Raw genomic sequence first — 26649 nt, forward strand, 5'->3', positions numbered from 1 at the left:
ACCTTGAAGTGTAAGGTCCTTCTGTCCCTTTGAGAGGGCTACTTAGCACTACTCTTGTTATTTAATATGAAGTCATATCTCTAAGCATCTTGCTTAGAAACCTCCAAGCCAGTTCTGTTGGGCACAGCTTCTGCCCTTTGTCTTCAGATACACCACAGGTGACACTTTGACAGATGTGTACTACTATGTAATAAGGACCCATGTTTATCAGTGGTCCACAGAGGCTGCCTGCCCATCCCCCCCAATCCCTGACCCCGCACTTGCTTCTGCAGTTTCCCCTCCCATGCCCAAATCCCTACAAGCGTCTCTTGTCACCCAGGTGCTAATCTTAAAGTGGAGCCTGTGTTTTCAGTGTCTGTGACAGTCACACCTCCTGCCCGTGTTAATTGCTGTGTCAGTCATCTGTTCCCACAGGAATACCGAATCCCAAGGTTTCCAAACCTCAGAGACCTCAACAATGCTCATTTATTTAGCTCAGAGTCTGCAAAGTTCTGCTGCTGTCATCCTGACTGAACTCACCTTGGACAGGAATGAGCATGTGTGTAGGGGACTGGGTGTTGACTTTTGAAAGGAGGGAGTTGGACAACTTAATTTAGAACATTTAAGTTGGAAAACATCCTTCAAATGAGGGGTGACACGAGATGAAAATACTTGTTTTATTAATTTCAGGCCTTGGGAAATGCATTGCATGCCCCAAATCCACATACTCAGAGGCATGGAGCAGGAGAGGTTAGGGAGACAGACAAACATACATATGGGCCAGTGTCTGTTATGTGTAGGACATAATCCAAACAGGTTTCCTACAAGGAGTTTTCATTGGTGAATTTAAGGGAGGCTGGCACAGGTTATAGGAGGCCATGTGTTGGAGGAGTGGTCACTATCCTGCATGTGTACCATTTGTGTCTGGTATGAGGGTCAGCAGGGTAAGCTGAGTAGATTGTATCTGCATAACTCCTTCTATATGGAAGTGACCACTAACCAGAAGCAATACAAAGCAGATGTTTCTATCAACCACTAAGGAGCCAGGAGGAAGTGAAGAACTGCTGACAGGTCCCTTTTTTGGGAAGGAAGGGACCCAACTGGCATTCTGAGGGATACTCAGGCCATATAAAACGGTAAGAATGTACTGCAGTGTGTTTATGTGTGAAGTTTGAGCTCAGCTTTACTTTGTGTCTATATCTGGTATGTCAGCCCAGCAAGGTCCTCTTAGTGATGTCAGAGGCTCAGGAAGGATGCAGCATACATCTCCGTACTTTTCAAACCTCTTGTGTTGACTCCTTTTGTGGTTCAGCTTAAGTGGCCAGCACAGACTCAGTCTCATGGCAAAGGACGAGGGAACAGGGATGGTGAGAAATGGGGGTTATTAAGTGTTCTAGAACAGAAACCACAGAGCCCAGGGGACGAGGCATGAGGGTAAACCTAGCTTTCCAGCTCTGTTATCCCCGCTACATCACTATCTTGCTGTTGACATCACTATTCTGAGATATTATAAGTTCAAAATATACCAGTCTGTTAAAAACAGACAAGCAAGATAAAAATGAAAATTCCTGATATAGGGTAGAGACTACATTATCCCCCCCTTCTCTTTTTTCTTCTCATTTGTTAAACCTTTAAAGAAACTGTCATAGTGGGGAATGAAGTTGTGGACATGGGTGGCAGAAATTAAGACCTTCGGAGGAAATGGATGGGCTTTCAACTATATTAGCCTTCAATTGACTTTAACAAAACCCTGCATTCCCATTATTTCTGGAAATATGCAGTGTGTGTGTGTGTGTGTGTGTGTGTGTGTGTGTGTGTGTGTGACAGTACAGAACTCTGAGGGAAATATCTGTTAGGCCAAAGAGGTAGACATACTTCTGAGATGTAATCCAGAATTTTTTTAGCTCAGTGCTTGCCTACTCCATCCCAGCATTCAGGCCTCAATCTGCTCTGCAGGATTGTAGCTTTAAATGCCCTACATTTGGGAGTGGGGTTTGCCCATGCTATGCTACGGTGTCTAGGCAGAGTTTCAACACTCATAGAATATCTTGACTTCTATGTTTAGTAGGTCTCAAGATATCTTCCTTTCCTTTCCCTTGAAGTTTAAAAGGTGACTTTATAACATAAGCAAGCAGTTGGGAACAGGAGTTAGTTGTGTGAAAGATGGGATTCCCGTCTACTAAAATGAAAGAATTGGGGAGCATTGGCTTGCATAGTAGGTTTTTATTTTATTTCGTATTTATAGAATTTTATTACTTAGCTGTTCCCCCAGACTGCTACTCAGGGTCTCTGTAAAATACACTTGGTCACATAAGGATGGAAAAAAAGTGAGTGACTTCAGGTCTGGCTCTCACGTGTGTAAACTTGTGTGCAAACTTGAGAAGGCTCATGGAGGGCTGGCTTTCTGTGGGGTAGCTCTTCTCCTTCAAAGTAGATTATCTATTGCACAACAACATTGCCAGAGCTATGTGCTCCATCACAGTTGAATTAAGACTCAAAGATGCTAGTTGACAGGTTGTATTTCTTGAAGATACTAGCACTGTAGACATCATACGTGTTTCATTTTTCATTAAAATTTTGATGTTTTGAAGAATAGGAAGTGGTGGTTCAGTTAGTTTTTTTTTTATGATATTTAGTATCTGGTCTTTACAAACATAGTCTTTCTCCTTTCTCCTTACCTTTCTCATCTCAAGAGGTACATTGCTTTATTCTCCATGCTCAACAAATGTTCAATTCAATTTATTTTGAGAAAGAAATGTTCCACGTGCAGTTATTAAATTGAAAGTAATCATTTTTTCTGATCATCTTCCACGCCTTTAATTTGCAGGTCAAATTTCATTAGCTTACCAACTGAGAAAGAAAAAAAAAATAATGGGCTTCGGTCCCAAATCCTGTGAGACTATAATTATAAAGCAACATTTGCATTTGTTCTGGGGAAAATTAATCTATTTTTAGCTGTAAATTATATGCTTGAGATAAATATAAAATTAGCAGACTGGAATTGGCTGTCACTGTCAGCCATGAGGGAACACTGCTCTGAGTCCTGTGTTCAGGTGCTGTTGAAGCTTATTGACACATGAACAGAATTAAGGACCACTTTCATGAGATCCTTCGTCTCTTTCTTTTTCAGGTGTGGTATAACCAGAAGGGGTTCCATTCTCTACCCTCCTACCTCAATCATCTCAACAACCTGATCTTATGGCAGCACTTACCCCCTGATGCTGTGGACTGGAGACAATATGGTAATGTTATTTTTTTATGCAATGTCATTGACTACGTTCAACATAACATTATTTTTAAAATACTGTGAAAGATGCAGAATAGGAAAATGAAGAATGATGAGTAGTTTCTTATCACACATTGAGTGCATAAAGACACACCAAGTTCTGGGCTCTCCCTCTTTCTCCCATTAAATGTCCAACTTTCTGGAAACTGTGACCTTATCTGTGAAACAAAAGACATCCTGAGAATTTAATTTCAAAAATTATTCTTAAGTTTTATACCATATAGAAGCAAAAATAAATTCAATTTTTAAGGATACTGCTACATGGAATATTGCAGTAGGAAGTAAAAGATTTCCCTAATGTGTTGCCATTGGGAAAGTGAACATTGTAATTTGATTTATGTTGGCCTCTCACCTCATCAATCCCCTGTGTCAACCACCAACTGATTACCTCTGCTTTCTCATTTCAGTAAATGGCTCAGGTCTGTTTTTTGGTATCCAGAGTTGATTTCTTGGCTTAGTGGAATCTACCAGTTTTAGTTGAGTAGAGAAGCAATAATTTATCAAGTTAATTCAGTGTCATTATGAAAAGAGGAAAAAGTCAGGAAGCTTAAGCAACAACAGGTCACACCTGTTATAGTTTAGTTCATGTGTGCTTGCAGAAGCATCAGAGTTCATGGAGGTCAGTGCTAAGCAGTCACTCTGAGTTGGTTCCCTTCACTCACTTCTAACTTTTGCTTAGCCATTTCCTGCCTGCTATCTTTTATATGCATGAATGTTTCATCTGCATGTATGTCTATGTGCAATGTGCATGCCTTGTGCCCTAAGAGGTCAAAAGAGGTCATTGGATCCCCTGGAACTGGGGTTGCAGATGGTTGTAAGCCACCATGTCAGTATTGGGAATCAAATCTAGGTCTTCTGAAAGAGAAACAAATAGTGTAAACTACTGAGCCATCTCTCCAGCACCCCTATCTCTTTGCTTTTACTTTTTGTTGTGGTGTTGAGTTTTGTGGTTGCCTTATGTACACCTTTGGCAAATATTCCACCTGTACCTATACCTCCAGCCTGCTAAAACCCTTAAAAACAAGATAAACTAGTTTTATAGCACCCTAATGATATCTAATGTTAGTGGATAATGAAAATATTAAAATATGTATGGCTAAGAGAAGAAGCCTAAAAGAGTCATAGAATCATACAGAGTAGGGACAAAAGAATGCTATTTATTAAGGGTCTAAACTATATCAGGAACTCCAGTAGGATTCAATATGCATGCTTTCTTTTAATTTTCATGTCAAAATTTGTAAGATAATGTTTTGTACATGTATTTATTGAGACTGGGCTCCACAACTCAGCATTTTGATTGATTTTGGTTTTCTGTAGTGGTTTCCATATGTTGTAAAGAGAAATTTCCTTGATGAAGTATGAAGACTACACTTATCTGTGGGTATAAGGACAAACATTTATAGATTGTTGTTAGGGATTATGCTGGTTTAGTAAACTAGTGCTTGCAGATTCTCCTCCAATAACCAGGACTCCACTCTCATTGAGTACTAGGCTAGGCTTCCTTCTGGTTCAGGGAACATTGTAGAAGAGGGAAGAGAAGATTGTAGGAACCAGAGATTCAGGGAATTTCCTGTGAGATTGTGTCTCCTAGTAAGATCAGAAGCTACACCACTAATGTCTTGCTGATGTAACTGCCCAAATGTGAACTGAACAAGGAAGACACTAGTGAATATACCAAAATGGATGGGGAAAACCCCATGAGGCTAAGGCCTCAACCCTTCACAAAGAACTATTAGCAATTGAGGAAAGCTAAGAACCAGAGATGTAGCTCTCCCCAGGGAAGAGTAAACTAGTTGGTTGTCCAGTGCCAAATGGTCAGCTCTGGAAACATACACACACACACACACACACACACACACACATGCATACACGCACGCACGCAGTATCCTATGTAATGAACCATTATTTTTAGGAATACATAAGTATATACATGTACTTATATGCATATAATAAAAATTACCGAGCCGGGCGGGTGGTGGCACACGCCTTTAATCCCAGCACTCGGGAGGCAGAGGCAGGCGGATCTCTGTGAGTTCGAGGCCAGCCTGGGCTACCAAGTGAGTTCCAGGAAAGGCGCAAAGCTACACAGAGAAACCCTGTCTCGAAAAACCAAAAAAAAAAAAAAAAAAAAAATTACCGAAAAGAGAGGACAAAATAAATTTGAAGGAGATAGGGGAGAATATTTGGGAGGATTTGTAGGAAGGAAAGGGAAGGGAGAAATTCTGTAATTAAGTTATAACTTCAAAAATAAAAAATAAATGAAAATATAAGATAGGCATTATTTGCCCTCTTTATTGGTAAGAAAACTGGTGTTCTACATAATCATCTATGAGCTTAGGTGCTGAGCCAGTTGGGCTCTGAGGCATGGTAGTTCTTGTTCTCTCTAGTAGCAATTGTCACTTTCTCTCATGTCCAACTGAATGGTCCTTTTTTTTGTGGACATTCTCCATCAAGGAGTATAACAGTGGCCCTTGAGTGATGAACTGTAGTTTGAGGTCAACTGGGCAGTCTAGATGCCAGCACCTCTGGCCAATCCTGGTGTGCTTCAGATTTCAAGGAGTCTATTTTGACCTCATCATGAGGGTGAGAATGGAGAGCAGTTGCTCTTCTCTCTGAAAGTTCTTTTTTTTTTTAAGCCAAATCCCACTTGACCTTGACTGATGCTGCAAGAAGGAAGGACCTTTTTAGTTAGTCAGTAGACAGTCTTTACCCATACTGAGGATAAGAATAGTATTATAAAAGAAATACTTGAGAAAGAATGAGAGAAAAACAGGAAGGGGCTTCTCAAGTGTAAAGTTATCTAGGCAAGATAGGGGTGAATCTAGAGAAAAGAATATGTTCAAGTTCAAACAGATGGGCAATAGTTTGGGGCACTGGAGATAAGAAAGGATTTAAGAACTCAGCTAGAAACTTGGGCTTCAAAGGCTGAATGACTGACGTCACAACTGGCAGCCCTTTGAGAAATGTTAGGATAAAGGGGTACCACAAAGAAGGCACGGCTGCTTTGCACGTGGCTGATACTGCATGAAGAAGTGACACTATGCAGTAGGGTCCAGAACACCGGAGAGGAGAGATCAGAGCATCCACAAGCAGCCTTGGTCTCAGCCTTCCCTTAAAAGTGAGAGGTAAAGGTAATTAGGTAAGCAACCCCAAGATTAGCTTGCCGGTGAACAGGTCAGGATATCAAGCTGCCATCTGCTCTCCATGGCTAGTGTCCGGAAGAGCAACTAACTGTTGTCCTTCCCACTTTCTGTCCACTCATTTCCTGGTTGTGTTAAGCTTTCTCTCCTCTGATGTCCATAGTATTTTTCTAGCCCTCAGCAACTTCCTATTGTGGCTACTTCCTTCTGTGTCTGTTTGTCCCACTAGGCTCCTGGGATGCAGGCTGCTGCTAACCAACTCTCTATCCTTCTCCCTTGGAAGTGGCTGGAGGAGCAGAGTGCCAATGAACCACTACATTAGTTCATCAGCAAAAAATAGGTTCAAGTGGTCTAGGCTGCGGGCACTTCTTGCCCACAGCAGTACCTACATAGATGAACCATTTTACAGCAAAGCAAGCAGTCTCAGTCATCGGCAAGATATCAGAGCACATCTTGAGCCCATGACTCTCCCAGGGATATGTTACAGGAAAAACTAGAAATGGACTAAAACACCTTTCTAAGAGTGAAGGAATTCAAAGAGCAACAGAGACCGAGCAAATGCCTAACCAAGAAAACGTAAGGGACTGCATGGGACTTTGATTTGTTTTTGTCCCATCTACCCTTGGTGTATTCTGCTATAGTTTTAGAGAACTGGTAGCTCAGTCCAAGTATCTTCCTGTGACTGGAGACTGCAGTATACTCAGAATTCTAAGCTGTCCATAAACTGCCTGAGAGTTTGGTTTTGTGCCATGTTGGTCTCTGTGTTGTGTGCATGAGGTTCTGATAATGAAAGATGCTCAAATATCAGACCAGAAGAAGCCAGAAAGCAGTGGGTGTGGCCTGCTAAAGTTACAAGGGTGGGTTGCAGGTCAGCAGATGCCAGGGGCAGAAAACTGCAGACCGTAGAGTACATATCACTGCTAAGGCACTAGAGAAAGCAGCGGTAAGATTCTCAGCGAAAATGAAGTGTTTCAAGTCAGCCTTGCATGGAGGAGCACTGGACAAAGGCTGTTTCTAGGAAACAGGAAAGGCCTGGGGACCACAAGAACCCATCCCAAGCAATTGCATAACATAGAACTAATATGCAGTGTGTGTGTGTGTGTGTGTGTGTGTGTGTGTGTGTGTGTGTTTTTCTCTCCGACTCTCTTAGAGAGAATAGAAGCCTATGCTACCGCCTTACTAGTTTTTGCAAATGATTAATTTTGAGCAAAAGTTTTTACAAAGTTTCTGAAAACATTGGTTTTATTACGATTCAGGTATGGTGAAGCCAAGAGATAAGGAGATAATTGACTTTGAAAGGTGGGTTATTATACTCAGAGGTTCTAAGGAAAGGGACATGCCACCTACTAGAGCCCACATGGGAGGCACTGTGGTCACTTGGGAGAGAGGAAAAGAAAATATGGATAAGATCCTCTGGTGTGCTTCTGCAGAGGGAAGCAGATTCAGAATTGCCCTGGAGGAGTGAGTTCAGTGAGGGGCGTTGCTATATGCAGGGTCTGCACCATACTGGCTAGGACTTGGGATGATTAGAGGGTACCAGAGCATTGCTGCCTGGACCATAGTTGTCCATTGATCGTGTCTGCGTTGCCTGTCAGATAAATGGACATCCTGATGATGGTCATCTCAGAAGCATCTACTTACAGCAGTGGGCTCTTCATTTGTTTGTGGAGGAGCTGGGTTAGACTTAAAATCACATTTATTCTCTGTTATTGGAAGTTCCTCTACAGATATTTTATTTGTTTTCTTTGTGTCAAAGTTTCAGTTTTTGACTTGTTTATGCACTCAGTGCTGGAAAGGAAGTTTTGTGCAATAAATTGGGAACACAGAAGACAACGCAGCGGGAGGGTGCATTGTGAGTTGTTATTAAAATATTGATTAAGAACCCCCACTAGCAAAGCTGTGAGCAGAAACACTCTATCGCATCCCTTTCCGCTTGCCCATTCATGTGGTAATTGGACAGAGCTGGATCTATGAGCTTGATATTACCATGAAAGCAAAGCTTAGCCAGGGAGGAAGCTGACAGCAGAGGCTGAGCTTTGGCCCCAGCAGCCCCACAACACAGGGCTCAGGAGCCTCCAGACTGTGGAAGCTAGAACACAGGTCTCTGCACTGCATAGACAACACTGGACACTCCTAGTTAGGCCTCTGGTGGTTGTGTTGGCAGCCATGGGCATTCTTGTCTTAGAGATGAAGGAACTTTGGGAGTCCCATCCTGTCTGCTCATTAGGAGGCTGGTTGGTCAGAATCTACAGTGGTCTCTTTTCTCATCCTAGTGATCTCACAGCTTATCTGAGTCCATATGTGAAGCATGGAACTCAACGCAATCCAGTTTGAATTTCCTAATCCATTTGTGTAGAGCCAGTCCGTGAAGCCCTGGCAGGTGGGTGCTAGTCCAGGAAAACCAGCTGAGCTTTCCAAAGTGGATTTCCAAGATGGATGAACTCTTCCTGTGCATTATTAGCACAGTAGGGATTCATTTGTTCTAATGCAACAGGTACCAGTACATTTTTGGGTAACAGGAAGTACAGCTTTTCAGGTGTCACTTGGAGTCTGGTGTGAAGATTTGGGGCTCAACCAAGATGACAGGACTGTGGAATGAAAGGTAATTCTGTTCTTTTATTCCTTCTTTTATACTCATGCCAGCAGTTTAATCACATTTGTTATCAGAGGCATTTGACAGAATCCTAAGGGAACCTCCAAGGCAGTTGAGACTAAACTTGGAATCTGCTGTTTCCTGCACATTACATAGTCAAAGCAAATTTCCCTTTTTGTCCTTGCAACCCCACAGGTGCATGTCTTTTGTTCTTTTAGTACTACTCACCTGGCCCCAGGTGCCAAGGGCACTTACCTAGGTATTTTCACCATAGGTAGCCTACCATGGGGACTCTGTGGGCATGTCTGAGGTCACCCATGGAATGCATCTTTCTGTACATGATATTCTTCTTAATTCATAGTACCTCTTTTGAGCTAGGGCCCTACTATAAAAGCTAGATGGAACTCATCATTCTCCCATATCTGTCTCACAAGTACTAAGATTGTAGATGTCTCCATGTGGGGTCCTTATTATTTCTTTTAATTCTTTTTGTCTTATTTATTTTTATTTTGAATAAGGTCTTATGCAGTCCGGGTTGGTCTCCCAACCCACTATGTATTTGGTGATAGCCTCAAACTCCTAATCTCTCTGCCTACATCCTCCAAGGGCTGAGATTATAGACATGTGTCACAATGTCAGGGGATGATCTGCAGGCTATCTCTGGCCTGCTCAGCACTCTGCCTATTGTAAGTTCTGCACCAGCTAAAGGTTCAGCAACAGCCACAATGGGTGTCATATGTGCACATCAAATCACAGTCCTATTTGCACGAAAATTTATCTCTATTTAAATATTCACAGGCTGCTGCTCACCCACTTTTAGGTTCTTCCAGTGATGCCGAGGCATTTATCCTACACTTAGGCCAAGTAATGAAGGAAGAAAATCAAGGCAAGTCTTCAAGCCTTGTGCCCTTCTCGGGTCACCCCACATAGCTCTTCTACCATGTACCCTGTGTCTAAGTGCTTTTGTCTCCTGGATTCTCTTTTCTGAAATCATTTCTTTTTTTCAGAATTCCATTTGTATTGATCCAACAATCAAAGTGCAATCAAGATGCTGACATATTGTTGGGAAAAGTGTTTCTAAAATGTTGAAATTGTCCTTCTTGCTCAATACTTAGAACTTCCAGTGCCTCTTAAATGTGTTCAGGATAAAGCCCATGCATCTAAATAGCAGTACATTTGCTGCTGCCCACCTGAGATCTCAGTTCATCCTTTTCCTGCCTTCTCACATGGCTTGGCATCACAGGGCTTTTATGCTCAGTGAATTACTGCCCCTGAGGATCCTCAACTAGGTTTCTTCCCTCACTGTCCAGCACCATAAGAGAAAGTTGTGCATTTCTGTTCAATGCCTCAAGTCCAGCTTACATGTGACGTGGCTCCACTGAGGGCCTCCCACCCATCAGAATGAGTTAATGGCTCCTCTCTTGTCCCCCACAGGTAGTAGCTTCTAAAATCCATGTCAGCAGGCACTCACATAGTATCACAAACGCCTGCAGACATTATGCTAGGCACCGAAGCAGTGAGGACCATGGCTTGTCATTCTCTGTTTATGTTTGTAGCTTCAGGACCTGATGTTGTGTAGCATCTCGTTCTGTGCTTATACTTAGTTCACTTACCATAATATTCTACACATTCATTCATGTTGCTACTGACAGGATTTCATCTTTTTATGTCTGAATAATAGCCCTTGGTGTAAAAATAGCACATTTTCTTTGTCTGTTTGTCAGTTGATGGACACCTGGGTTGACTCCTTGTCTTGTCTATTGTGAGTAGGGCCACAGTGGACATAAAAGCACGGATACTCCTTTGACAGACAGCAGAAGAAGGATTGCAGGGTCACAGGACTGCTCTACTTTTACATTTTTCAGGAGCACTCATGTTGCTTTCCAAAATGGTTGCCTTAACTTACACTTCACCACCAGTGTGTTGGTCCCTTTTCTCTACCTTCTTGTTTAAGCTTATCTTTTATCTTTTTGACATAGCCCCAGAGTCCTGCTACCTGGAGTCAGGCCTTATCTCCCTGTGGTTTTCATTTGCCATTCCCTGTGATTTCTGGCATCACAGATTATTTTTATTTCATATGCTATTGGTAATTCATCTGTTTTCTTTAAACATATTGAATCTTAAACCAGTGTAACTAATTCCTTCTTTCTGTTGAAGTACTGGTGCCTTCTTGATAAGTACCATGTATCAAATGTGTGCTTTGAAATATTTTTCCCATTCTGTAGGTCAGGTCATCACTCAGTTGATGATCTTTTTTTCTGTGTAGACGTGTTTTCATTTGATGCCATCCTGTCTGTCTAGTTTTGCTTGTTTTCTGTGTGTTTTGGATCTTATCTAAAAAATTCATGTCCAGTGCAATGTTGAGAAGCATCCCTTTCCCCATTTATCCTGCAATACTTGCATGGATTTAGGTCTTGTGTTTTTTTAATTGATTTTTAATTGATCTTTGTTTATAGTGAGAAATAGTTTTGTTTCTTTTCTTTGCATATGGATACCCCGTTTCTATAGCTTTATTTAATAAAGAGATTGCCTTCCCCCCAGAGTGTATTCTTTTTCTGTTATGATTTTATTATATTATTTATTTTTAGTCTGTTTATTGTGGGTGTTTTTTTAAATATGGGGACACATGCCATGATGCAAATATGGAGGTCAGAGGACAGCTTGCAGGAGTCACTTCTCTCCTTCTACTGTGTGGGTCCTGGTAATCAAGCTCAGATCACTGGCTTGGTGGCAAATTCATTTCCCCACTGAGCCAGCTCACCAGCTTCCACAGTTTGTTCTTGGCATCTTTGAATAAAAACAAAACAAAACAAAAAAGCAAAAACAAAAACAATAACAAAAATCCAGTTGGCTACAGATAGGTTACTTGATACCTGGGCTTTCTGCTCTGTTCCATTTGTCTGTGTTTATTTTTAATGATAGCTCTATAATATAAAGGATATATTATCATAGTTTTTAAGTATTTTGAAGTCAAGTGATATGATCCCTTTAGCTTTAGTCTTTCTGTTCAAGATTGCTTTGGTTATTTGGGGTTTATTATGATTCCATATGATTTTTTTCTTTCTGTGCCTTTCTTTCTGAATTCTCTTGATGAATTACACCTTAAAAGGATCCTAGGTTATTCTGGAAAGAAAGAGATGGGTCTATACACATGGCATGCTAGGCAATGAGGCAGATATGAAATAAACCAGGGAACAATGAGTAGAAACATGACCACATCTCCTTTGTTGTTTGTGATGGAATAAGGTATAGTCTCTAGGAATAACTTTCCTCATCCAGTTCACCATCGGAGAGAAGGCCTGAGATCAGGAGACTCTGTGGGAAGATCCTGAGCAGATGTGGCTACTGGGTGCTGGGAACTGGTGCCTGCAGATGTGACCTTCATTTTAGTCACAGCCAATTTAGGGGATGGTCAATCTCCTGCAGGGCATGGTTGATACTGGAGATGGTGAGTTCTTTGTACCCGTAGTGCCATGTTCAGTCTGAATGCTACCAGGTAAATATGGTGTCTTAATCCTTCGTTATCTTCTTCTTGGTAGTAAAGGGTTATGACTTGATGACACTGCTAGGGTAGAGACTCAGCCCATCTCTAAGCCAGGTGGGGTCACCATTATACCTGTCTTTGTCAAGTAAGGTGTGTAGGATAAGTTTTCTTAGATGAGGATCCTTTTGCTAGTGGTTGGCTGAATGGCTGGTGTCTTTGAAAAGGTCTCCTTCAGTCAGGCCACTCCTCCTGTGTTCTCTGTCATGCCTGTCACTTGACAGCTCATTTGGAGGCTTCTGTCGGGGCTTGTCTAGGTACACAGAAGTGATGAGTACATTCAGGGGATTCACTACCTTGTGTTCAAGTCTTCTGGTCTCCTGGAGGCCACGACCTGCTTAGGACCTTGGAGATTTCCCAGTGTGGGTGTTTGTTGTGTTATGTCTGTGCGATTGGGGTTATGAAAGGGAGGACCCAGAAGGGACAGGACATCTCCATCTTAAAGGACCTAGAGTTGGGCCCTCAGTTTTTGTCTACAATCTCAAAAGAGAGTACACAGTAGAATATTGCTTATGGAATATGGAGAGAGGGAGAGGGAGAGGGAGAGGGAGAGGGAGAGGGAGAGGGAGAGGGAGAGGGAGAGGGAGAGGGAGAGGGAGAGGGAGGAGATTCATGTCAAATTCTGTATCAAGAGGTGCTGTTACCCATAATATAAACAGGCCATGGGGACATCCTCCTATAGAAAGTAGCTCAAAAATTATATTGTAGATGTATTGTTAGCATAGGTAGCTATTTGAGCTGTTAGCCAAAGAAAGATCACAGAAACAATGGATCCACAGAACAGTGGTTCTCAACTTTCCTAATGCTGCGACCCTTTAATACAGTTCCTCATGTTGTGGTGACCCCCAACCATAAAATTATTTTCATTGCTACTTCATAACTGTAATTTTGCTACTGTTATGAATCATAATGTAAATATCTGTGTTTTCCAGTGGTCTCAGGTGACTCCTGTGAAAAGGTCATTTAACCCCCAAGGTGTTAGGTTGAGAACCACTACTATAGAAGAAAGAAAACTTGGATGAACATTGATTCCAGCACAGTATATGGATTATACACATTTACATGTAGCAAAAATTTTGTTGTAATGTCAAAAGTGACCCATGAAACTGAAGACATGCAACACAAAACAGAATTCAGTAATAATGGGTGTATCATGAGAAATTCCTAAAATGAGAAAAGTAATTTCACCTGATTGGTTTTGGATTGGAATTTAATATAATTTTTACCCTACGTTTTGTTTGCTTCTTTATGTTTGTGGGTGAGTGTGTATATGTGGTATATTTGTATCTTACTTTTAAATTCAAGAACTTTTCATGGTTACTTCCAATGCTTAGTGTTAAATTTCTCACTTCTAAAATTGAGAAGAATATCTATAACATTTCCTCCCCAGAGACGTTAAGAGTGGGAAGAGAGGGTGAAAGCCATCGAAATGCCACTTGGTAGAAGCACCTGCACTTCTTTCTGTATTTACTCTAAGTAGTGTCCTGATCATGTTATGCTTTTAGCTGCCCTTCTATTTTACTGGTCACTCCTGAGGACTCAAAGAAGGGTTTCTTCAACCTTTATTGCCTGAGAAACTTTTACATGACCCTTGTTACTTAAATACACAAAGTAGATGTAAGAATCAAACATCTGCTATAATGAATTTTATAACAAATTACAAAACCTATTTTAAAACAGTTCTTTGTTATACATTTACAATTTATTAGACGTGAAAGGAGTTTACATGCTAATGGGATCTATGTGCTATCACTTTTAACCTAAAGATTTAAATCTTGGATAAACATATGATATGGCAGGGCAGACAACGTCTTCAACACATTCTATAGTTGATCAATATTTTGATTTTATAATGGTCAACATTGAGAGTGACACGAAGAACCAAATGACGGAAGAATGTTGACAGTCATTTCAGAAATTGTTAGAGATCCTTTCCTAATTCCAAGCCAAAATTCATTTCACATTTTCTCATGATAAGCATCAGAAACTCTCAAACAACCAATTTTCAAATCAAACATTCTAACATAGTACAACCTGAATGTACACTGGTTTAATGCTTACACAATAAGGAATGATAGTAAGAAAGGATTAAAAGCCTTTGTTTTCCATAATAAATATTCATATTTCCATAAGAAATAAAATTTTCTATGTCTAGTAAAAGCACTGTAATTCATTATTTACAAATATGAGCCAAGGCATTTGGGGCAGCCTTTTTTGGAGTGTTATGTGGGGGCATGCACAGTACAAAGGGTGCAAGCTGTATGTAAAACCTGTGAGAGTTAGTTGTAATTGTCACCTGGCCATGATCTAGAACCACTCATGAAGAGAACCTCAAAGATTGTCTAGATGAAGTTGGCTTGTGAGCATGTCCGTGGGGGATTATCTTTATTATGTTAATTAAGTTAGGAAGATCTCCCCACCATGGGTGGCACTATTCCTTAGGTAGGAGACCCTGAACTGCATATGTTCAAGTAAACAGAGTCCCAGCTTGTGCTTATTAATTCATTGCTCTCTGGTCTTAACCTTAGATAGTATGTGTCTAGCTGATTTAAATTTGTTACAATGATAGGTTGAAACTGAACTGTGAGCTAAAATAAACACTTTCTCTCTGAAATTATTTTTGTCAGGATATTTATCACAGAAACAAGTAGTGGAACCCTTATAATATAACATGGAAGTCTCAGATTTATTATGTTTTACTCTAAAATAATTAAACTTTGCCTATTTGCATGTTCAGAAATCTATTTATTGTTGCCATACTTTCTATTATCCTGCATTCAGTTATATGACCTCATATGGGTTGTGACCCACAGTTTAAAGAGAAATGTTTTAAAAGAACACAAACTTTCCACACATATGGAGGTTAAGTAAAGTCTTTTGATGTTGATGTTACAGACATCTGGGCTTTAATACTTCCAAAGATATACATTTATAAAAATAATGAACCCTAACATGATGACTTGAATCACAATGTGTTAAGTATCTCTCCATCATAATGGCTATGGTACAAAAGCACAGATGTGCATTTTTATAAATGACAAATATACAGTCTAGAAACCATAACAGATGCAACCATAATGAGAATACTAAATGAGAAAACTAATTTTACACATTTATACATTGCTGTGGGCCAATTCTAAGAAGGAAAAACCAGAATATAAATGATAAGAATAATCAAAGAAAAATGATTCAAGTGTCCTTAAAATGCACATGTGATCATCACCTCTGAAAACCTTTGAAGTGATATTGGCAAGAGATGCGAGCCCTATCCTCTCCATTGTGAAGCTTCAGCTATGGCCCTTTGCTTCAAGACCCTTGGCCCTGTTACCAGCCTCAGCAGCCCAAGATTTTCTCACAGTACCATTGTAACCTAAGTAGAATACTGAATAAAGGATACAAAGAAAATAATACCCCAATTACAGGGATTGTTCTTTGCGATAATGTAGCTTCCACACTAGAACATCAAAGGCTGTAAAAGATGTTTTTGGCCTCCCAGAAAAGGGATTAAATGGAGATTGAGAAAATTGGAGTTGCACCTCTCAGTCTGCTATGGATTCTGCTTGATTTCAGGATCAGTCAGGAGAGCTTCCTTCTGCCTCCATTCCCTCTCTGAATTCACCTTGCAATCCGCAGGCCCTTGGCTGCCCTTTCTCCATAGCAGACCCCACTGTGAGAATGGCTGCTTGTGATGTAGTTCCTGTACTGGAGACAGGTCATAAACCCTCCCCTCTCTCTCCTGGGGTCTGCTTTCTAAAGTTTCACTTTGTGGGAAGGTGTGTGAAGGTGTGGGAGATGGGCTGTGCAGTTGGGATGTGTCCCCTGTTGGTCCAGGCTTAAAGGCCTTGGGAAGACAGCCATCATCTCCCTGTGTTTCCCTATTCATTTCCTATTCATTTCTCTCTTATGTTTGAGAAAATGTATGCATACGTCGTTTATTTAAATAACTCCAAACCTTTGCAAAATACACATAAAATCCTCTTACATCCAATTTAAAGTAATATTAGTTTAATTTTAAAGTATGTTTAACCTTGTAGAAGTGCAACAAAAAACAAATAGGATTCTGAAAAATGGTAATGCAGTGGTGAGCCAAGTTGCTATAAAAATGAAAAACTCACTTGATGTTTGTAGAGCCAGATAACACAGAAGTTTTGAGCATATATATTTATGTCCATTTTAATCCACCGTCCCCATTGCTGCCAGAAACCCCATCCTGCTCTATGGTACCTTCTGGATGATGTCCTAGAATATCACAATGACTTCTCTGCAGTGAGAGGTGATGTCCTCAGGGATGGCCTACTCATCTGTCCAATCACCCCGCTTCTGCTAGCTGGTATAGCAACACCTCTGAATGAATTATGTAGACTGAGACTGAGCAGGATCAAATCTTTGCCTGGTCCTTGATGAATCACAATTAGTGCCTAGTGCTCTGATTTCCACATCTAAGTTAGAACACGGGCAGAATGTGTTATTGCTGGATGTGGTCTAGTAAAAGCTGGTAGCCAGCACCAGGCTTAGCTACCATTCTGACAGCAGTGCCAGGGGTTTCTGTTCTAAAACTTAAAACCAAATGTCTTTTTCTGTGTCTTGGTTTTTAAAGAGAATTTCTTTGTTCTATGGTGAATGCCTAGGGATGGCTATAAAGTGAGACAGAAAGAAATGATAGCCTGCCTTTGTTTATTAAGCTGAAGTTTAATTACTTTAAAAAAATGGACACTTGAAAATATATTATGCTTTTTTGTGGGGTGCCATGTGATGCTTCAGTACAGATCATTTATATGTTGTGTAGTAATTAGACCAGGTGAGACAAATGTCTCCTCATAGGTCTTCATGTGTTCCTGGTAAAGACACTCACTACAGATGGTTGTGAGCCACCATGTGGTTGCTGGGAATTGAACTCAGGTCCTCTGGAAGAGCAGTCAGTGCTCTTAACCTCTGAGCCATCTCTCCAGCCCCGTATCTGGCTCTTGTTGCCCTGAGCACAATATAGGCCCTACTTTCCTGGAGTATTAAGATCTCCCACAGGGTCATATGGAGCATGTGAACTTTTTAATATTATTTCACTGAAATATTTACTCTGTAAAATATATAAACTATAGACTTCTAAAGCCATTATCAAATGAATAGTGGTGTCTCTAAGTTATTCCAGTGAGATTCCTTGGAAGGAAGGGAGAGTCCCAGTCCCAGCAGGGACCTGTGGCCTCTCCAATGACTTACACTTCTAAGGTCTAGGAGGAGGCAGCACTTAGGGAGGTTTATGTCCCCATGAAAATGAGGAAGGGAAAGGCATATGGCACCTGCTGGGGCTGGAAGGTTGGGAGCTCTTCTTGAGTTCAGTTCATATATATCAGCTGCTCTTCTGTTGCCTTGTGAAGGTTTGATGGTCTATGTTTGATGGCCTATACATGTTAGGAACTCTATTGTTGATCATGCTGGTCGTATACATGCTCAGTTTTCAGTGCTATTGTACCTTGGTGGGAGTTTGGTTGAGATATCATAGACCTGCGCTCTGCTGATAATCAGAAGCAGGTTTTGTACTCAGGAAAACAGAACCCTTCTGACAATCCTGAAATACCTGGTATGTTAGGGCTATACCATTTCTTGACATTCCTATTTCCTCTAAGAATCCATCATTCCAGAAACTGCCTTACAAAGAAATGCTTGTCTTACATTGGTCTCCTAACATGGAGTTTCATCAGCAGAGTGCCAAACGAGAAGATGCATTATGCAAATATCCAGAATACAGCCAGGCACACTGGGGCAGTCAATCATTTCATGAGTGAGATGGGAGAACAGATTGCCCTCACCTTCTAGATTAGAACTCTAAAAATGACACCAATCCAGGAAATATGCCACAACGAAGGACAATACATTCATAACTTAGAAATGAGGGAACAGAATACCATGATTAGAGAACCATTTTTAAACTCTGATGGTTTAGGGTAAGCATAGATATTTATAAAGTTGGTCAAACATGAATCCATCACCAGTAGTTTAAATTTTCATTACTGTACCATCTATGGGAACATTTACAGCTTTTCTGCAGAATGTATGGAGCAGAATCTCTTGGCCTCTGGATTGTCTCCTTCCTGCTGGATGAATACTGTCTTTTGGAGATCAGGAGTGTGTGCTGGTGAGAAAGTGGGTTGTGGTATTTGAAGTTCTTGGCTGGAAGTCCAGCATGTGACCGCTCATTGTTGGACTCTAGAAGGCATCTGAGATACCCATGTTTCAGGTGTCCCTTCTCAAATGGCCATAATGATGGTGTGATAGAGCTTCTCTCAAAAATATATTTACACACATACTCAAAGCACAGAGCGCAGGACCAGAGCTTATGTTATCTGCCAGGATTAGTTTCAGAAACCTTGATAGATGCTTGAATCCACAGATGCTCAAATCTTTAATTTCAAATGGCATTGGTGCGATATAGGCCTGTAACTTAGAATTATTCTGTCACACAATTTACATACTCTCCAGGTGACTGAAAATACATAATAAAATAAAAATGCTATCAAATAGTTTTCGTGCAACACTGTCTAGGGACTGATGAAAAGGGAAATGTCTATGCCTGTTCAAGACAGATGCAGGGTTTTTTTTTTTCTTGGCCTTTCCTAATCCATGCTTAGTTGAAGCTGTAGGTATGTAACACATGGATAAGGAGTGGTGATGGGTATACGTTTGGGTACCAGCTGCTTATCTCTGTGCACAAATATGTAAGGATTCAGGATCTGAGGACTGTTATTTTTTCCCTCCTACTCATTTGTGCTGTCCTGTCCATTTAATTCATTTCTTCGTGTGGATGTCTGATAAGAATGCTTAAGATCTATACCATCAAAGATAATCAATATGTCATTTTTTTTTAATCTCTGGTCACCATGCTTGCATGTCTGTCCCTAAAACAAATTCTTCTTGTACCTTTCAGGAACATCTCCCCCACACTGTCCTTGCCACACTCAGCTTTCATGTGTTTCACTTTTAAAAACTCCACATCTGAGCATGATCATGTGGTACTTATTTTTCTGCTTCTGGCTTATTTTATTTATGCATTCATTTCAGGAGTGTTTTTACAAAAAGTAGGATTTCTGTTACTTTACAAAAGTGTTGGCCTGGTGATGGTGGCTCATGTCTTTAATTCCAATACTTGGGACGCAGAGGCAGGTGGATCTCTGTGAGTTCAAGGCCAGTCTTGTCTACCATGAAAGCTCCAGGACAATCAGGGCTACACAAAGAAACCCTGTCTTGAAAAACCAAAACAAACAAACAAAAAACAAAAACAAAAAAGGGTTGAATCTTTATATATATATATATATATATATATATATATGTATGTATGTATGTATATATATGTATGTATGTAAATGCCTGTATGTATATCCACAAACAACACATTTTCTGCATCTATTCATCTGACCATGGACACATGGGTTGCAGATTTATCTTGACCACTGATCCTGCAGTGAACATGGTGTGCAGAGATCTTATCAATGTAATGATTTTATTCTTTTGGTATGACTTTATCAGCTCTTTTATTGGGCGTGCTACATCTTACAGTATTTCTACTTCTAATTTTTGAAGTACATCCTCTATAGTGTATAAAGTACAACCTTCCATAATGGTTGCACTAATTTTTATTCTCATCAGCAGTGTTTAAGAAATGATAGGTTAATTAGCCTGAATAGTAATCTAATCATTTTGTATGTTAAAAATGACACTGTAAACTTGGAACATAGATTCAGCTTGACTTAATTATGGAGTTGTTAAACTCACACTAAGTTAAAAATGTTATAACTGAAAATTTATATAAAACAAAAAAACAGATGAAAGATCACAAATTTGTGATTCAGAGTTATAGAGGATGGATCATGTGGGTGGCTAGGACCCACTGCTCAATGTGCCAGCTGCCCAGCATGACCAGAGAATGGTACCAAATGTCCGTAGCTAGGAAAAGATTAAAGCTAAATTTTGAAGCACGATTTCTACTAAGTATATTTGACTTCTACAGTACTGTGGAGTTGAAAATTCATAAGGAAAACCACTGTAAGACAGGAGCAGTCTTTATACATTTTTTATTCATCAGTTTTGCTTGACTAAAGCATGACAATGTAATAATGATTTCAAAAATGAAATTAATTTCTGAATAGGAGTGAGATGGAATGAGACGTCAATGAGGCCTGGACCAGGAAGTTGAAAGCAAAGATAAAATGCATCAGGGTCAAGGAAAATGATACTAATCCCATTTTCCAAATGGAACCAGTAAGAGAATTCTATACTTTATCATAAAGTGAACCTGTGTGGAGGTGAAGAATATGAGTATTCTGTTTTTCTCCCTCACCCCTCTGCCCGTTCATGCATGCTTGTTTGCCTGTTCTCTCTCTCTCTCTCTCTCTCTCTCTCTCTCTCTCTCTCTCTCTCTCTCTCTCTCTCTCCCTCTCTCTCCCTTCCTCTCCCTCCCTCCCTCCCTCCCTCCCTCCCTCCCTCCCTCCCTCCTTCCCTCCCCCCCTCTCTCTCTTTCTTTTTTTCTTTCTTCTTTTAGAAAAGTATTCTCTAGCCTGTTGGGGCTGGCATGCATACTGAGCTTGGGGAGAGGCAGGCTTAGAGATGATGTGAGTTTGAGGCCACCAAGACAAGATGCTCATATGAATGAGCACTGTCACTCCTGTGTGTGTGTGGGGTGGGGGCAGAGTGGAAGCGACAGAAATGGGAAATTTGAACACATGGCAATGAAAAATGAGGAGAGGATTTAGCCGGTCATAAACTGGCAGGTTGCAGGGGACTGGGTGTGTGCAGAACATATTCAACTATATGAGGGTTGAGACCCAAGCAACACGAGGAGATGGGTTGCAGAGAGCCCCCGGAACACTTCTGACTGAACTTATATAAGGAGAAACATCCATTTATTTGGAAGTTCTAGTTGCTGTGATAAACACTATAAACAAAACAACTTGAGGAGAGAGGAAAGAGTTTATTTGATTTGTACCTGTAGATAAGAACCCATCGCTGAAGGAATCTTGAGCAGGAACTTTAAGCAGAAACTGTGGAAGAATGCTGCTTTCTGGCTTTCTGACTGTCTTACGGGCTCATACTAGGCTAACTATCTTGGTCAATCCAGATCTACCTCACTGGGGATGTACCACAAACAGTGGACTAGGCCTCCCTACATCAATTACTAATCAGGACAATCTGATCTAAGTAATTCCTCAACTGAGGTTTGCTGTTCCCAGGTAATTCTACCTCGTGTCAAGTTGACAATAAAAACCAGTCAATATACTGGGTGTGCTGGTGTCCTGCTCTGCCACTGGATACCTGGAATTAACACAGGTTCCACAAACCAATGTCTAGAATTTCTGGTAGGAAAAGTTGATCCTGGAGGCCAAAATGTAATAAAACAGGATTAAACACTAGGACTTTGAGTTTGATCCAGGAAAGAAGGAGATAGGGTTAGATGTTGAAATAAGTCATGCCACCAATGATTGTTTTCAGTTATACCCAATAAGCCCACAGGGTGTGTTCCTCAACAAGGTCACACTTACTCCAGGTGCCAGCAGCATTTCAAGTACCCTGGGGGCCTCTGCACTGTGGCAGTCTGGCTAGTAGTTTTAAGGGTTGTCATGACCTTACTAGATTGGATTGTTTACCAGAACCAGCCAATAGAGATTCTGTGCGTGAGGTTAGGGAAGATGCCCATGGAATCAGGCAGGTTACCTCCAATCGCTTGCAAGCTATCCAGCTGTTCAGTAACCAGAAGAGTGGATACGCTTCAGTGTCTAGAGTTTTTACTGAAGTTTAGTTGATTGAATAAAATCACCATTTGTGTAACCGAATTCATTGTCAAACCTTGTCTTTTCTCCAAAGATTGGACTAGGACCCATGTTCTCAACCTCTAGTCATGTTTCATGCTTGGAAATTGTATCCTTGAACCAACTTCTCTTTCTAAGTCATTATAGACCAAGTCTGTTTCCCCTCACATGTGATGATATTTTATCCACCCAAAGACATTTGCATATGTCCTCTTGCCCCAAAGGGGTGTGTGTGTGTGTGTGTGTGTGTGTGTGTGTGTGTGTGTGTGTGTGTGTGTGTGGCAGGAGTTGTTGTGTTTGGCTTAGACATTTCAGTATTCTTCAATGTTACTTCAGTTTTATAATTGAACTTTACTCAGATTATGACACTTTCCTGGGTTTCCCCTAGTTTATAATGTTCTCACCAACAGACAGAAAACAGAATTACATTAACAGTGAAATATATTTTCACTGTCTGCAGCACCCTGGGAATACTTGCCATTCTTGGCAGGATCTCATTCTTCATAAACAAGGTCTGAGGTCACGTAATTTTTGTGTGGCTACCTGGTGGAGCTAGTCAGTATGAGGCTAGCCAGTGTGAGGCTGGCCATAGTGAAATTCTGCCTGCCAGTGAGCCAGCACTTCAAGCTGGCAGCGTGGTGAAGGGAGGTAGGGCATCACACCATGAAAGACAAACAGGAGAGAGCCTTGTGGGTGTTACCAGTCCTGACAGTCAATTAGCCAACTCTAGCAATTCAGTTGAAGAAGGCTGTGTAAGTCCACGTTTGGGAAAACCACACAGCAGGCATCAGACCCACACAGTGGGTGCTAGGAAAGAGTATCTGGACACTAGCTCAGAATCACAGACATTGTTTGGTGGCATTGTGCTGGGGAATTTCTGAACAAATAACCCCTATTGTTCTTTCCATTATGGACAAGAGCTTGCCTTGTTGTATGGCTGATCCCACCGTGGAGTAAACTAACAGGCTGGAGCAAATGGGAGGGGTGCAGGCAGCAGAGAGCTGTGGAGGTACTCGAGGGTGAACCCTCTGGGTTGTGTTCCTTGGGTTCTGGCCCACTACTGTACTCATCGATTCATTCATATTGATGTATACCTATGATGGTTTGGTGGGATTTCAGTGAGCTCTCATCAATAATACAGAGACAGGTGACAAGATAAATGTAAAACGAATGAGTCCAAAGGAGAAGAAAACAACAGTAGCAACATAAAAGGAAGCAGAGGGCTTCAGGCTTACCGTGTTGGGCTCCAACTAGCCCCGCATTTGGCTCTGCATATTCAGAATGACCAGTGTGAAGAAGAAAATCTAATGACTCACAGTTCCCAGTGCCTTTAGGATGAAGCACAAATTGTTTGCTAAAGTACTGGGTTCTTTGATACAGCATCAATTGGGGTTTATTATGGAAAGAATGTCATACTGTATTGACATTCTGAAGAGTTTTATAAGATAAGTTCTTACCGTTTGATAACATGGTGGTGATTTCTTCATGTTGGACCCTGGCAATACACTCTTACATGAGCCTAACAAAGTAAGTGAAGAAGCAAAGTCCACCAGCCCCCAGAACAAAATTAGTTCGAGAAAATGGTCTCGGTTTCTGTCTGTCTGGACTTGGCCTGTTTTCTCTCTAGTGCTCTCTCTGTACAGAGTTGTTTAGCCTGAGTCTCCTTCCTGATCATAAAGTGTGATGACACATCACTTAGGGTCCTGGAATACTTAGAACACATGACAAAGGAGCATGGTGTCTGTGATGTGACAGATGTGAATACGTACGTGATGGTTATGCTTGACAAAAGCTGGAAGAACAAGGAGCCCAGCATACACCGGTTTAATGTCAAGAACACATTTACCCTTTGTTAGTGATAATGGATCGGGGGTGGGCAGAGCAACTGGGAGACAGCTCATGAGTGGCTTGGAGATGACTCCCCACGGGACAGGGCATGATGCTCACATCTCAATTTGTTGTTCACAGGCATAACACTCTACAGCCACCCGTACGGAGGGGCCCTGCTGAATGAAGACAAGATGTGAGTTGACAGAATGCTAGGGGAAGGGCATAGAAAAACCTCCGAGTTTCTGAAAAGTGATATTGATCTCTTTTCATCATTTTCCAGGAGAGATTCTGGCACAGATAGCTTTAAAAGGGGAAGTGTAATGGCTGGGTAGAAAATGAGTGAGAATATTGTTCAGCTATATTTTTTATTAAAAATATGCCTAATGAAGAGTTCCTATAGCCTATGGACAGCACATATTCCAGAAAGACTATTCAGGTTAATAACCTAAACCTGCCATTCACATGGCAAACATGCAATGCCTCCCCAAATATTTCTCATACATGATTTAAAAAATTCACAGTCCACAAGAAGTGCAGGTGGAGGTGGGTGGTGCTGTTGCAGGTGTGTTTGGATACAGAATTAAGTGTCAGGTGTCAATGCCTTGCTACTAAGTCCATTGTTTCTGCCCTCATTCTCTCCTCATCTCCATTCTTTTCCATATAGCTAACAGTCATTTAGTTAAAAACTGATGATAAAAGTACTATTGCTACTTCTGGCCTGCCAAATGGAGAACACATATCTTGATGAGGACTCTGTCCTTAAATAAGCAATGAAGCAGTAAAGGTGGGTTGCAGATTGCCTTCTTACCTGAACTGTTTTCAGAGTTCCACCTCCAGCAATCTCTTGAGAGCTGACCACAGTGCTGGGACAGGTTAGCTGATGACTGTTATAAAACAATGTGTGATAGAAAGAAGGCATAGCCAAGTGGATGGTGTGTGCTCAGACTGTTCATTGTGTCAGGTATCTAAAAGGCTGCTTGTGCCCCCCTGTTCCCCAAGACAGACAGAATGGACAATGGCAGTGCTTGACTTGACAAAAGGTTTTCTCAGAGCTCCAGCTACACACCTGCCTGAGAGTGTGCATGATGCAATCATGGTGCTATGTGGTCATTTAGAAAGCATTTGCTATTCCCAGCACCTGAGTTTTGACATGAGCCAGTGAAGAGAGTAGCCCTACAATTGCCCCTTCCTTTGGGTTCTGCTGCACAGCAAGTAAGTTGTAATGTAGGAAAGGGCCACAACAGCGGGATGCTGCTCTGGGTGTGTTTATCATTTAGCGGAGAGTCAGACTCCATGATCAAGAGTAGACTGAGATAGAAAGATGCTGAAATGCTCCAGAGTAGACTGAGATAGGAAGATGCTGAAATGCTCCTCAGCTTCATGTTTCTCTATTCCATTCTCTGTTCTGCATTCTGTTAGTTCTGAACAATAACCCACATCTTCAAAAGCACTCGAGGGGACTGAATGAGGGAGAGAATCCATACACTTTTGGCAATGTTCCTGGCTCTCCTTCTCCCTAAGTGTTAACCACAGTAGGAAAGTTTGGCTTCTTCTGTGACATCTGATGAGCCATTGTATTATCCTTTGTCCACAGCCTGGAGAGCATCCGCCAGTGTGGTGTCGCCCTCTGCATTGTCCTGGGATTCTCCATCTTGTCGGCATCGATTGGTAGCTCTGTCGTGAGGGACAGGGTGACTGGAGCTAAAAGGTTGCAACATATAAGTGGCCTTGGCTACAGGACATATTGGCTAATTAACTTCTCATATGACATGGTAGGACTTGGGAATATGGTCCTTATATGAATGTGGAAGTGGAAGGACCCAAGTCACCTGGGGCGGTTCACAACTGAAGCTCCCATTCTGTTGGCTGAGAGCATCATCAGGCATTCAGGATTGCTTCATGAAGGGAAGACTAAAGAATCAGGGGCTGGAGATCTCTGAAATAAAGGATCCTCCCAGAAATACAGTTTCTTTCTTAGGGAGGGAATGAGTAAATAACAGCTTTCACTATTCTCTTTCAAAGATCCAGAAGGTGAATGATAAAAATAATATTAGAAATGATCTCTCATCTGTATCTCTAACCTTTGCTTGTAGTGTGAGTACCTCCCAGGTGTGGCAGCAGGTATCAGCATTTCCTGTAGGGTGGAAATCCCTTGACTGTCTTCTGCTCTTTCAGTGATTTAGCAAGTCCCTGTTGAGGTGCTGCCTAGAGTTTAGGCCAGGTATTTTCAAGGCATGGACTCTGAAATAGTGCTCTTGAACAACCACCACTCATGCCATCACTGTGGCATAGAGTTTTCATTTTTGTACAGCTGAAATATATGTGCCTTCATGCCTTCATAGATATGATTCATTCTATGATGTGGAAAATCCTATGTGAGCAGAAAGCAGGACAGGCCTGAAACTCACTGAGAGCCTCCCACTCGTCAGCTTCTGACCATCTGTGTTATGCTTTACACAGAACTGATGTGTTAGCAAGTTGCTCTT

General features: G+C 41.3%; 1 protein-coding gene across 2 annotated transcripts in view; it reads left to right on the plus strand.

Moving 5' to 3' along the window:
* The window catches only part of Abca13 (ATP binding cassette subfamily A member 13), a 432541-nt gene that overhangs the window by 296178 nt on the left and 109714 nt on the right, over positions 1-26649 (plus strand). For both annotated transcript variants that reach the window (XM_076545963.1, XM_076545964.1), the window contains 3 exons: positions 3110-3221; positions 24302-24356; positions 25758-25935. In XM_076545963.1, the coding sequence (XP_076402078.1) occupies positions 3110-3221; positions 24302-24356; positions 25758-25935 (345 nt within the window). The remainder of the gene's footprint in view (positions 1-3109; positions 3222-24301; positions 24357-25757; positions 25936-26649) is intronic.

This window comes from Peromyscus maniculatus, chromosome 10 (assembly GCF_049852395.1).
Source record: "Peromyscus maniculatus bairdii isolate BWxNUB_F1_BW_parent chromosome 10, HU_Pman_BW_mat_3.1, whole genome shotgun sequence".
Lineage (NCBI taxonomy): Eukaryota > Metazoa > Chordata > Mammalia > Rodentia > Cricetidae > Peromyscus > Peromyscus maniculatus.